Raw genomic sequence first — 14674 nt, forward strand, 5'->3', positions numbered from 1 at the left:
TTTAACGCCATCTTAAAGGCCGTTAATTTATCCACGCACGGCTAGGGATTCACAACCAGCTGAGTTAGCTAAGGCTCGACCCATTTAAGCTCGGCTCGAGCTTGTTCGGAAAATAAATGAGCTGAGCTTCATCAAGTTATTGAGCTCGACTAAGCTCAAAAAACTCGATAAGGCTTGCATTAAAAAAAAATATATATATATATATATAACATATTTGCAAATTAATTCACAAAAGTCATTGTCTTCTTAGTGGTTACGACATTATTTTGTTTTCTAAGAAGTATTGACTTTGTTATATTTGAAAATTTTTCTCTCTTGGACAATCAAGTAGGTTTTTATTATATGTATTTTTCTTGGCCATATTATTCTCAAAATAAAGGCGGGCTTAATAGTGGCCGGTTGTGCTCTGTCGGGAGAGATCGAGAGATTGAATCCTACAAATTTTTTTTTTTGAATAACGGTCAAGCTTGGCTCAAGCTCAAACCGAGCCTAGCCTGAACAATGTTGTTCAAGCTCGAGCCATCTGCTCTAACTCGGCACATGTGTATCCCTAAGCACGGTCCATTGTCACAATTCTCTTTCCCAATTTTTTTTTGGGGCAGGCTAAAAGTTGTCATGAATTGAAAACTGTCTGTTTTTTCATAAAAAGCCAGGAATCTAAATATATTAATATTTTAATAAAAACAAAAACATACACATATATGTATATATTTAAAACTTTAGAGTAAAATATTTGCAATATGAAAGACGGAAAGAGAAAAGATTTTAGAGATCGCGTAGCATTTTCAGAGGCAAGATTTTCAAAATCCACTTGATATTTTATGAAATTGATAATATCACACGTCTACCAATTTGTGTTCCAGAAATTATTGGCATGTAAAAAATGTTTAAAACATGAAATATAAAATATAGGTAATAAAAAAACAATATAAAATATAAAAAAACTGAACTCATTAATATCTAGTCATTTTCATTCGAGGTTAAATGGCTGAAAACATTGTGAATTTTGAGATTATATCGGCCGTTGGGATTTCTTCATCGTTTCAAAATATCTCGATAAAATGCCGCTATATATAAAAATATCGCCGGTGGCTGTGATCATACTCCACCCGCCGTATGCTCCACTCGTTCTGGCCATCAAGGTAACGGAAAAGGGAAGGGAGGAAAACCTAAAAATAAGAAAAGAAATCCCTGGAAAATTGAAAAGAGCGATTTCGCGCCAAATTAGGAAATGGGAGAAAATATGGAAACTGTGAAACTGCTGCCTGGGAAGGAAGGGTTGGTAGTAACTCTGACTCACCGTTTGGCCATGGTGAATGGTGATCACCTTCTTATTTTCTCCTCTCCGGCCCTCGAAAGCGAAAGCCACGAGGGACGGGGGAAGGAGGGAAAAGCAATTCCGGGAAAAGCAATCCCCACAATTTTTTCCCTCATTCCCTTCCTCACCTTTTCAAACTCTTCAGAGTGTGGTTTCCCGGTTAAAGATTTTTTTTACCGGGAACGTCCGGAAGGCAATTTCTCTGTTCCTTTCTTTTTGCCCTAACCCTAACCTTTTTACCTCTTCTAATTTTACCCCTACACCCCCCTTCCTTTTCTTCTTCTTGTTGTTGTTCTTCAATGGACTTCTATTTTTGGGGGGATGTAATCTCTTTCTGTGGGGGTGGCAGAAGGAATATTTTAATGGGCTGTTACAGTCCATCACAGTTCCTCACCTGGGGCCTTTGCTTCCCTTAGTGATAAGCACGCCCCTCTCTCTCTCTCTTGAAAATTGATAAATTGGTTTTTCTGGGCCCTAAGGTTAGGTTTAGCTTTTTTCTCCGACTTTTTTTTCTACTTTTTTTTTGTGATTTTTTTTTGGTTGCGGGGTTTTCATAAGTAGCGTTGAATTTTCTCGAGGGTTTGCGTCGTCGGGTTCGTGTGGGACTCGCAGTGGCGGTCGGTCAGTGATCGAGACGAGAAGTGTGAGGTGCGATTCCCCTTCTTTTTCTGCGTGAATTTTGTTGGTTTTCATCAAGTTTGGTGGTGGTAGATGAGATTTGGTTTCTTTTGGTGATCCGGGGTATTTGGTTGACGTATAAAAGATTTGATGGGTTTGGGAGGTTGGTTTGGTTTCTGAGTCCGTTCTCGATTGAGAAGGGAACAATTGGGATCTTTGTTTGATCGGGATCTGCGTCGATCGCATCCGGTTCTGTTTTTGTATTTTGAGACGAAGCATCCTGTTCTGATGGCGAAGGTGGTGATCAGATTGTATGGATTTCTTGTTTTTGTTTTCCTTTTCCCTGTCACTGTTAGCATCGTGAGTTGATTTTTTCTTTCTTTATTGAATGTATCGCTGCCTTTGTGTTGATCCAAGAAATCGTTTGTTTTTCCACAACTTCGATAGGAACAATTTGTGGTGTTTAGGCATGGGAATTTCAATGAGAATTATTCGACTGCCTCTAGGTTGACAAGATCTTTGAAGTTCAAGTAGTTTTTTTTTAATTTCCAATTTTGATTTTCCAATTTCGTATCGTGAATGAGATCGTCTTAGTTCTCTTTGTCATGAAAGTTGGGTTGTTGAAGCCAGTTCAGGAAATGAAGTTTTTTTATGGAAATATTCTGATATTTCCTTAGTTTGCAATGCAGATTATTTTGATTCTATTGTTACAACACCACTATGATGTTTTTTCATGCTAATATTTCATGTACACATGCGGGACAAATAAAAAATGATCAGTATGGTGTTTGCTATTTGATTGAAAACAATAGCTGACAATGAAACCGAGGCAAAATTGACCGTGTCACAACTTGGTTTATATTTAGATGTATGAATTAATGGTAGTGCCTGCACTGTATAATTTGTTCCAGTTTTTGTATAAAAATTTGAGAATTATTTATATATGTGGAGTATGAGGACTCATAGTTAAAATAACTCTTACGACTAGTTGTTCCATTATTTGGAACTGCACTTGATTGTCTGACTCTGTCATCCTCAGGACACCAGGACCTCTGTTACCAGAGAAAAAGGAAAACACTAGGACCTAATTCTTTCTACTTTTATAGTGGCCAGAAGATGCATGACACAACTGTTTTCTCTATGTAGTTCTTTCATTCTCTGAAAAGATTCATGAATTGTGGTGACCAGTATTTATCTATCACATAATTAGTAATGTCATGGATTGTAAAGGACAAATTGAGAATGGACGTACCAGATGAACTTGCGCACCATCTCAATACTCACTCCCGTGGAATGAAAGGAATGCCTATTTGTTTTTTTTTTGTTTCATAGTGTGGTTATGCATCAACATGCTGACCTACATGAAAACACTTCCTCTGTCATTTTTGTCTGAACGGTTTGCATAATATTAATGAGCACTATTATATCATTGACTAAATTTGCATGGTTTATAGTGAGTGCTGTGGTACCATTGGGTGGATTTGGTTGGTGTGACTACAACAACAACAACAACAACAACAACAACTACGCCTTCATCCCAAAACAATTGGGGTCAGCGATATGAACCAAAAAAGAAATTCATTTTGGGTCTTCCACATGAATCCTTTTCCTCCAATCATTTCTATCCAACGCCATGTCCTCGGTGAGGTTCAAAGCATTCATATCCTTTCCTATCATCTCCATCCAAGTCTTTCTAGGCCTACCCCGACCTCTTTTAACTAATATATTTTCCCATTTCTCCAACCTTCTAACTGGAGCATCATTAGGCCTTCGCCGAATATGTCCAAACCACCGTAAACGATTCTCGCGCATCTTATTTTCAATGGGTGCAACACCTACCTTCTTACGTATCTCTTCGTTCCGAATCTTATCTTTTATTGTATTTCCACACATCCATCTAAGCATCCGCATCTCAGCTACACTCATTTTTTGAATATGATGTCTCTTGGCAGCCCAACATTCCGTACCATATAGTAAAGCGGGTCTAATAGTCGTCCTATAAAACTTTCCCTTCAACCGCAATGGCATTCTACGATCGCACAACACTCTAGTAGCACTTTTCCATTTCATCCACCCAACCTTTATCCTATGATTTACATCTCCATCAATTTCTCCATACTTTTGAATGATGGATCCCAAATATTTGAAATAATCATTCACCGGTATATCTTGCTCACCAAGCTTCACTACACTCCCATCACTACTTCGTTGCTTACTAAACCGACATTCCATATATTCAGTCTTACTCTTACTCAACTTAAAACCTCTAGCTTCCAATGTCTGTCTCCATAATTCTAACTTAGCATTAACCCCAGCTCTAGACTCATCAATCAAAACAATATCATCAGCAAACAACATACACCACGGTACATTATCTTGAATTGATCTCGTAAGCTCATCCATCACTATCGCAAATAGGAAAGGGCTTAAAGCAGATCCTTGATGTAACCCAACCGTTATCGGAAAATTGGTTGTCACCCCTCCACAAGTGCGGACATTGGTTACTACTCCTTCATACATATCTTTAATTATACTAATGTATTTGAGAGAAACACCTTTCTTCATCATTGTCCACCAGAGAACGTCCCTAGGTACTCTATCGTATGCCTTCTCTAAATCAATAAAAACCATATGCAAATCTTTGTTCCTCTCTCTATATCTTTTAATAAGTTGTCTAAGAAGATGTATAGCTTCCATAGTTGATCTTCCAGGCATAAAACCAAATTGATTCCCCGATATCATGACAACCTTCCTCAACCTAGACTCAATCACCCTCTCCCAAAGTTTCATATTATGACTCATGAGTTTTATACCACGATAGTTTGTGCAATCTTGTATATCACCCTTATTCTTATATAAAGGCACCAAAGTACTCTTCCTCCACTCATTAGGCATCTTATTTGTTCGCCAAATCAAGTTAAAAAGATTTGTCAACCATTCTAAACCTTTCTCTCCCAAGCATTTCCAAGCCTCGATAGGTATACCATCTGGGCCAACTGCCCTTCTTGATTTCATTTTCTTCAAAGCCTCTGCAATTTCTTTCTTTTGAATCTTGCGCATGAAGTCACGATTTATCTCATGAAAAGGAATGGAGAAGTCTCCAAGATCTTGAGCATGACTATCATTAAATAGCTTATCAAAATAATCTTTCCATCTCTCCTTAATCTCCTCATCTTTGACTAAAACCCTTTGCGTTTCATCTTTGATACATCTAACCATACCCAAATCCTTCGATTTCCTATCTCTCATCTTTGCAAGCCTATAAATATCCTTCTCGCCTTCTTTGGTATCCAACTTGTCATAAACCTCCTTATATACCTTAGCCCTCGCGTTTCGAACAACTTTTTTAGCTTCCTTCTTTGCTATCATTTGGTTGGTGTGACTAAGACACCATTTTTCTGTAGATTCATTTTTCCTTAAGAAGGGTCACCGCAATAATTTTATCAGTAAGTTTTTTATGTAAGCCATCTGCATCTTTGGACGCTGGACATTATGCCTGCCGAATTCCTCTTTTTCCAGATCTTTTAGCATCTGTTTCTCTATCTTGTTTTCCAGAGGTGGGATTGTATCTATTTTTACATTGTGCTCAATGAATACAAGAGTCAAGTTGGAGCTCATGTATGATTGGTTCTACAGAACTGATGAGAGGATCATCGTAAACTATTTACTATGGAAAAGAGTTTCCAGCTTGTAATTGAGATCTCAACAATGTTTTTGCTTCCCTCGATGAAGTAGATAGATGTTTTCTTTACTAATTTTACTTGTTTGTGCATTGTGCTTCCTTTTGGTAGGATACCTGAGTTGAATTACATTTGGGTAGTGGATGTTCTTTGGAGTATTCAATGATTTACAGCTATTTTTAGCCCCTTGTTTTGATGAGTGATATAAATTTGTCTCTCTCCAAATTCAATTAGTGAAAGCAAGTTATATTGTGAAGCTCACTGTTGGTGTAAATTGTGTTGCAGGGCACCTCCACTTCTCCCTCTCGGTCTACTTTGAGTGAAAATACCTCTTACAAACCAAAGATCACCATGTCAGTTTCAATGAGAGATTTGGATCCCGCTTTCCAGGGGGCTGGACAAAAGGCGTATCCTTTCTGAAATTTCCTTCACAGGGTTTTCGGTTATGCCATGAATTTCATGCCTGTTACCTTTCAGTTTTTAGCTTGCAAGGTCTTACATCTGGGTTTTGTTGTCAAATCAGGCGCCATTTGTATCATGATTTGCCATCTGTTGTAATATTTTGTGCTTTGTTTGGGAGGTGGTAGTTGGGGCAGGAGTTGTGAATTTGGGAAGAGTTGGGTCAAACTCCTTCCCAAGTAGCTTTGTGGAAGAATGGTGTTTGGGGAGGCATTTAAGGAATTCAGGAGGTAGTTAAAGATTTTGTTCATTTATTTATGCACAGAGTAAAAACTAGTTCGCAAGTATCTCCTCTTCAAAAGACATTTGCCAATTCAAGGAATTGTATTTTTACCTACACATCACCTTCCACTGCCAAACTCTCACATAGACCCATAAGCATTTGGGATTTTGGGGAGGCTGTGATTTTCACAAAAGAAAAAGACAAGGAACTGTTAAACGTGAGCAAATAATCACTTCATTGTTTTTAAGAGTATGTTAGGTAAGATATTTCCCCAATTTCTAGAAAATGGTGTTACATTGTTGGTCTATTTTGGATGAGTGAATTGCTATTCTCTGAACATTGAAAAGTTAAAAATCATTTTTGTTTGATCATCCTGCTCAAACTAGTTCGCTATGATCATCCTGCTCAAACTAGTTTGCTATGATCATCTGCAAGCATGTTTCAAAATGATTGTGACCATCAGACTATTACATGTTCTTGTATAACACATTATTTAACTATATTCATTGCATTATGTTTCTTTAAAGTTTTTATTTTAAAGGGGACCATGTTTGTCACATTGTTATTTAGCCCCTAGTTGTTATGATAATTTTTTTATTAATACTCTGTATCATGATGCTCAGCAATTCTTTTCATTCAATCAGTCACTTAGAAATGAAATGTGTAGTGAAGTATATTAATCTCTTATACTGTGGATGTGTTTTTTCACTTTGTCTCATTTGAGACCTTTGGTAAAGTCCATGGACAAAAGTTTAAATAATGAGGTGCTGGCTCTTCTTTTCCCATGCATCTTGTACTTTTTAGTTCCTTCTTGGACTTGCTGCTTGCACATTTCTCTTTGTTGCTTGACTATTGTATTTTGCACCTTTTGGATAATATCCCTTGACATTTACTAGAGGGATCGAGATTTGGCGCATTGAGAATTTTCGACCTGTTCCTGTCCCCCAGTATTCACATGGAAAATTTTTCACTGGAGATTCTTATGTCATCTTGAAGGTGAGTTGTGTCTAACCTCTCGATTGCATGAGTTTAATATCTTCCATGACATCTATTTTACACATGTGAGCATGCATGACATACACATACATACTCATGCTTCAACCTGTTCGAGTTTCAATCTACAAGAAGTTCCTTAGCTGGAGATTCTTGTCATATTAAAGGTGCAAAATTGTGTTACAAATCTCGAGACACAACCAAAAGACAAACAAAAGGGATCTAAAGCATAAACATAATTCATTTAACCAAAGATATGAAACAACATATTTGTCTACCTACAAGAACACCAAGAAATAAAAATAATATTTTTTATTAATAATAAATAAACAAAAAATTGCAAATGAACCTCACTACAAAAACACTTACACTCCATATGTACATGCATCCTCTCTCACCTATACAACAAAAGGACCAGCAATATATAGAGGAAGTTATGTCACACGGACTCGGCTAGGGAGGTGACGCACCCGCGTCGACACGCCCCGACACGGGTGCGGCTTCGGACACGGTCAATAGGTGTCAGACTTGGTCAACGCACCTGGGCCGAGTCCGTCCACTTTATAGACTCGGTCAACTTTGATAGAGTCTATAAAGGTTCATTTTCAAACTCATTTTGGATTCGGGCCGGGTTCAGATCCAGACCTGACCCAGATCCAAAATGAGTTTCTTGCGTTGGGCCGAACCCTAAAAGGGGTTTACGACAGAGGGAGGGGCTTACCCTGTCGATCTTTGCCTCCCCCCCAGCCGTCCGGTCTTCATCCCCTGCATTCACGCCGGCGACCCAGACCCCGGTGACCGTAGCCACAGGCGACGCCAACCAGCCTCTTCCCCAGCCACCAGTCTCAGGTATGCCTCCTCCCTCTTCCGTTCTTCTTCCTCTTCGTCCGGCAAGGGGATCCTCCTTCTTGTTTTCCGGAAGGGGGCTGCCCCTGCCTCGTTCTTTTTTTTCGATAGGGGGTAGAAGCCCCTGCCATACTTTATTTTTCGGCAGGGGGCTGCCCTCTGCCTCGTTCTTATTTTCTGGCAAGGGGCGGAGCCCCCTGCCTTGTTCTTTTTTTCTGGCAGGGGGCGGAGGCCCCTGCCATACTTTATTTTTCGACAGGGGACTCCTCTGCCTCAAATGTATTTTTCGGCAGGGGGCTGCCCCCTGCCTCAGATATGTGTTCAGGTAGGGGACTCCGCCCCCTGCCTCGTTGTTGCCAGGATGGTGCCTTTTGGGGTCTCTGTGTTTGCTTTCCCTTTGCCGCAGCAGAATCGTGTCCCTACTCGGTGTTAATAGCTCAACTGCAAGGTTCCTTGTGCATCTTGCCAAAGGGACATGCAGTTTGGCAGGCCGCAACATGCACTTCTTGATGCGCACAACTGCAACACAGAGTGAGAGGGGGTGGAGCTCCTGATACTATTTTTTTGAAGTGTTTATTAACTTTATTTTATTTACGTATTTTCTTTTCAGTTTTCACTTTTCATATATAATGACGAGTTCTAGCGGGAGTGTCAATACAATTGGTTCAAGTTCTAACCCTGAATTAGAAGTTTCTCAACCGCTTTGGAGGCTTGTGACAAAAGGGATAAAAGCTAGTGGTGGTGGTTGTGGGAATGCGCAATTTCATTATAATCTATGTAAGACTATTTTCATGGGTTCTTATACGCGTGTGAAAGCACATCTTTTGTATATTCGTGGTCAATGAATTAGGACATGTTCTTGGGTTGACAAAGATTTGTTAAAGCAATTAAAGAAAGAACAAGAGGAAGTTGAAAAGAAGAAAATTGCAGAGATGAGAAACGATTCAATTAATCTGTCTTTTCCTATTGCTAGTAATGTACAAGAAGAGTTTTTGAAGAAAAGAAAGATGGAAAGCAATAAAACAATACAAGCGTCATTCAAAAACATGACATGAGTAAAAATTGATAAAAAGATTGGTCGATACTTTTACTCAAGCTCAATTCCTTTTAATGTAGCTAGAAGTCCATACTGGAAAGATATGATTACATCTTTGGCTAATTGTAATTTGAGTGGTTATGTGACTCTTAGTTCAGAAAAACTAAGAACAGCCGTTCTTGCAGAGGAAAAAAAATAGAATTGAAGACTTGTTAGAGACTAAAAAATTTACATGGAAACGACATGAAGTATCTATTGTTTCTGATGGGTGAACTGATATACAAAGACGACCACTGATAAATTTCATTGCTTTCTCACTTAGAAGAAAGTGTGGTGCAAATTATTACTGACAATGCTCCAGTTTGCAGTCGTGCAAGTAAAGATAAATATTCACATATTTTTTGAACTCATTGTACAACACACAGTTTAAATTTGGCACTTAAGAGTATATGCAATCCATCAAAAGATGATGCACATGCACGTGAAATGTGTTTATGGATTGAGGAAATAGAGCATGATGTTCAAAATATTAGAAATTTTGTTGTAAACCATCATCATGCCCTTTCTATATTTAATGGGCATTCTGATCTCAAGTTACTGAAAGTTGCTGAAACTCGTTTTGCTTCTCTCATTGTTATGATGAAAAGAATTAAACAACTCAAGAATGCATTGATGATGATGGTGGCTGATCAAGATTGGGATTTTTATCGTAGTGAAAATGATGTTAAGGCCACTTAACAAGAACACAACCAGCCAAGAAAAACACTTGATTGATCAAGCCACACTACCCACACAAGGGTCAAAATAATGTTTCTTGTATTGCATGAAATGCTCTAAAGGCATTGCAAAATACAAGGGCTTGAAGCCCTATATATAATATACAAGAGCAGCCCAACTAGCTGCTGGGCTGGGAGCAGCTCCAACAGCTAGTTGGAGCTGCCCAATCACAATACCTTTTACATTAACAAAAAGAAATAAAAAAGAAACATAAAAATAAGCAGTCAGCCCCTAATGGGCTGACACCTATTACAATATAAAATAACACATGGGATTATCTTAACAGTCAGCCCCTATATATATATATATATATATATATATATTGGAGGCTTATCTTAACACATGGGATTGGCTTTAAATATTTGCTTCATCTATGATTATATCCTCTCTTTGCATTAATTTCTTCACAAAATCTCATTAGAACCTGGCTTTCACACATTGCCATTTTTATGTTACCAATTTAGGAATATTTTGGTCATTTTAATAGTCTATTTTGAGAACCCAAGCCAAAGTCCTTTTGACAATTGTCGTACTTTTTAGGTTGTTGGATGTATTAAGTCATTTCTCTTGTACGCAGACAACATCTTTGAAATCTGGTGCTCTTCGGCATGATATTCATTATTGGATTGGTAAAGATACGAGCCAGGTAAATTGCTAGATTTTTTCTTGTAGTTTTGAGTGCCAATATTTTCAATTACTGGCTTCTCATTCTTATGTACTGTCTAAATAGGATGAAGCTGGCACTGCAGCGGTAAAGACTGTAGAGGTCGATGCAGCACTGGGAGGTCGGGCAGTCCAATACAGGGAGGTGCAAGGCAATGAAACTGAGAAGTTCCTCTCCTACTTTAAACCATGTATTATACCTCAAGAAGGTGGAGTGTCCTCTGGTTTCAAGCATGTTGAAGAGAAAGAATATGTGATTCGGCTATATGTTTGCAAAGGAAAACATGTTGTCCATGTCAAAGAGGCAAGCCTCCACACCTGGCTAGTCATACTCAGCATTTGTTTGATTGTTTTCTCCCTCCTTTATTTAGGAAAACAAAAAACTGAAGCCTTTATTTGATCAGGTCCCTTTTGCTCGATCATCATTAAATCATGATGATGTATTCATCCTGGATACCAAATCAAAAATCTTCCAATTCAATGGTTCCAATTCTTTGATTCAAGAGAGGGCCAAGGCTCTTGAAGTTGTTCAGTACATCAAAGATACTTATCATGATGGAAAATGTGAGATAGCTTCTGTCGGTAAGTTGGCTATATTTACTTCCATGTCCAAAGAGTTGAATATGAAATAGTTCTGTCCTCTGGATTCGATTGATTCATGTAATAACTTTTATATAGAGGATGGAAAATTGATGGCTGACCCTGAATCTGGAGAATTCTGGAGTTTCTTTGGTGGTTTTGCTCCACTTCCAAGGAAGACAGCCACAGAAGAGGACACAAATACCAAACCACTGTCCACAAAGTTGTTATGGTACACATATTTTGCACATTATTCCTATTTTTCCTGATTTTTTGCTGTTTAGTGTTTATAAAGCATACAAGCTCTGCACTATATGATTATTCAAAGAATTCCTTTTGAATTTGAATGCCAGACAATTAATGTCATAATTATAACTGCATTTGGCTGTTTAGCATAGAGAAAGGGCAGGCAGTGCCTGTTCAGACCAATTCCTTGACAAGAGAACTGTTAAAGACAGCCAAGTGCTACCTCCTAGATTGTGGGGTGGAAGTTTTTGTCTGGATGGGCAGGAATACTTCGCTTGATGAGAGGAAAAGTGCTTGTTCAATGGCAGAAGTAAGTTCCATTGCTGTGTCACATACTTTTTGCATAATGTTTCTTCTATTGTCATTCTTGTAGTACATCTGGTGACTATATTTATTGTACAGGAGGTGATTTCTGGCTGCCCAAAAGCTCACATAGTTCGGGTCATTGAGGGCTTTGAGACGGTTATGTTTCGATTGAAATTTGACAGCTGGCCAACAACCACTGAGGTGACTGTATCTGAGGAGGGTAGAGGCAAGGTTGCTGGTAGGTGAATCTTTTTTGTGCACAATTGATGCTCCACGCCCTAACTCTTATGTTTGTACATCAATATCATTTGCCTTTTGTTTTTAGTAATATTGTTCAATTGTACAGCTCTTTTGAAGCGCCAAGGATTTAATGTCAAGGGTCTGATGAAAGCTGCTCCTGTCAAAGAAGACCAACAAGCATTCATTGATTGTACAGGAAAGCTGCAGGTATGGTTACTGTCAATCATCCTCATCCTCAGTGATGATATGTTCTGTTGAGTCTCGGTTCATATCTGATTTTTGTCATGTTTTATTGCACTTTTGATGCCATTCTAACTAGATCTTTTTCCTGTTTAAAGGTTTGGCGAGTAGATGGTCAAAACAAGACTCTCATTCCACCAAATGAACAGTCAAAGTTTTATACTGGAGATTGCTATGTCTTTCAATACACATATCCTGGGGATGATAAAGAGGAATATCTTATTGGCACGTGGTTAGGAAAGCAAAGTGTTGAGGTAGCAACACTTTAAAGCTCAAGGATATCTCCCTATTGCTTTTATGTGGCTTCCTCTAGCAAGTTGGTATTGCTTTGTCTGGAATGTTGATCTGCAATACGTATGTAAAAATAATTCTTGCTATAAGAAAGATTAATATTGTTGGTCCAAGCAAGAATGCTGAGCAACTATGTTTCACTTTCAATTATCTGCTGCTATGTTGGTTGCAGCTGCAACCCTTGGCCAGCATGTGGAGGCACGAGTCTCGCAAACTAGTTCTATGTACCTACCTAAAATGCTTGACCTATACACGCAAATTTCATAAACGTGCATTTTCATGACATGTAGACATAACTACATGCTCTCTCTCTCCTCTCTCTCTGTGTGTGTGTGTGTGTTAAAAATCAATCTTAGAGAAGTATCTCCAAGATTCAGAAACCTACTTCATTTGGAATTTAGGAAGTTCTTAAACTTGCTGAAAGTTTTGAAGTCTTGCTGATGTTTGTGCAACATCCTCTTAAGTACCATGGTTTTCATAAGCCAAACAAAAATAGCCAATGGCTGCTTCACTTTGTCCAGGTTTTTTCTGTAAGTTGTCTTGGTTCAAGTGCCCTTCCAGTTTTAATCCTGATTGATGGTTTTGATCCTGTACTGTCAAAATATGATATGATTCTGACTAAATAATAAACAGCAGGTAATAATTAAATAATCTTGTTTTATTTGGAAAGTTGGAGATGATTCAGTTCCTGCATGACCTTAGGCTATGAAAAAAGGAATGAAAGAAAAGTCGTTGAACCCTTTAACTGCCATAAGTTTGACATCATGGTTGCTTTATTGCCAGCTTGCACCAGTTTGAGTGTACAACTGAGTTGGTTTTCTGTATGGCATTAATTTATGTTCTTAGGACCAGTGTGGTATGTTGGCCTAAGAGAAATTTGGAGTTAATATGTTTTACTTTTGATGGTATCTTGGATGTTGAAGAACTTGTCTATCTTCCATGAGCTGTCTTATATTTGTCATATTATTTTCTAAGCCAATTAATGTTCCTTCTTTGATCAATTGTTCAGTAGATTTGGTTATGCATGTTGATTGAGAACATTGACAATTCATTTGATTATAGGAGGACCGGACAGCTGCAATCTCAATTATGAACAAAATGACAGAAGCATTGAAGGGGCATGCTGTTCAGGTGGTCCTTTTAGCACTTTTTTTTTCAACATGTTGCTGAATATGCTTTTGTAAACTGCCCACCTACACACTTTATATGTTTTCTTGATTATTTGCTCACAGGCTCAAATTTTTGAAGGAAGGGAACCCATCCAGTTCTTCTCAATTCTTCAAAGCTTTATCATATTTAAGGTCTGTTGAGAAAGTGACTTGCAACCCGTGATGATTGGGGCACTTCTTTTTTCATTGATCATGTATCTTTGACGTTGTAAACTGAATAAGTTTGTCACTTGAACCTTCACAGGGTGGGATTAGCCCAGGATACAAGAATTATGTATCTGAGAAGGGTATTGCTGACGAGACATACTCAGAAGATGGTATTGCACTTTTTAGAGTTCAAGGTTCTGGACCAGATAATATGCAAGCAATTCAAGTTGAACTGGTACCTTTGTTTTGTAATTCTTAGTTTTCTCATATATCCTATTGTTCATTTCAACAAAAAACTGCTAGCTTTTAACTTATGTTTGGCCAACTTTATAACCTGTATCTTTTGACGTATTGCTACCTTTGTATGTCAATCAACATGAAGAACTTTTCATGGGTCTAACAGATGTTGTGGCATGTACTTCCATAGAAAGCATTACCATGGAATTTTCGTATTTGTTGGGGTCAATTATAAGTGGTGAATGTTGTAACTTCCACTATAGGCCGTAGGCGTTAAGCATTTCTGTTGAAAAGCATTGGCCTTCAGATGTGCATTTGATGCTTAGCCTTGAGGCTTGAAGTTGTAAAATTTTTGAAGTTCTAAGTATGCCCTATGCCACATAGGCACAGATATGGTACAGGACACAATAGACACACACTTGGTACAACAAGCACGTTTGGCAAAATTATGACAGGGGGACAATGGTCATACAATATGTATATGTATGTGTATACTAGTGTGTATCCGACTACAGGCATTCCAAAATTTTAATCTAAAGAATAAAGCATGAATATCATCTTAAGTGCAAAATGTTGAACAAAAATTCTAAATGATTATGATTAAAA

At 38.2% G+C, this 14674-nt stretch overlaps 1 protein-coding gene across 1 annotated transcript in view; it reads left to right on the top strand.

Annotated features, from left to right (window-relative positions):
- Positions 1-2093: 2093 nt before the first annotated feature.
- The window catches only part of LOC149835625 (villin-4-like), a 46289-nt gene continuing 33708 nt past the window's right edge, over positions 2094-14674 (top strand). Inside the window, exons 1-14 of the mRNA XM_090008637.1 lie at positions 2094-2233; positions 5902-6023; positions 7195-7294; positions 10528-10596; positions 10681-10917; positions 11018-11195; positions 11292-11424; positions 11586-11748; positions 11841-11982; positions 12091-12191; positions 12323-12478; positions 13578-13646; positions 13748-13816; positions 13929-14066. Of these exons, the coding sequence (XP_089864763.1) occupies positions 2225-2233; positions 5902-6023; positions 7195-7294; positions 10528-10596; positions 10681-10917; positions 11018-11195; positions 11292-11424; positions 11586-11748; positions 11841-11982; positions 12091-12191; positions 12323-12478; positions 13578-13646; positions 13748-13816; positions 13929-14066 (1686 nt within the window). The 5' untranslated portion in view covers positions 2094-2224. The remainder of the gene's footprint in view (positions 2234-5901; positions 6024-7194; positions 7295-10527; positions 10597-10680; positions 10918-11017; positions 11196-11291; positions 11425-11585; positions 11749-11840; positions 11983-12090; positions 12192-12322; positions 12479-13577; positions 13647-13747; positions 13817-13928; positions 14067-14674) is intronic.

The sequence above is a fragment of the Nuphar pumila genome, chromosome 6 (assembly GCF_984573655.1).
Source record: "Nuphar pumila chromosome 6, dmNupPumi1.hap1.1, whole genome shotgun sequence".
Taxonomy (NCBI): domain Eukaryota; kingdom Viridiplantae; phylum Streptophyta; class Magnoliopsida; order Nymphaeales; family Nymphaeaceae; genus Nuphar; species Nuphar pumila.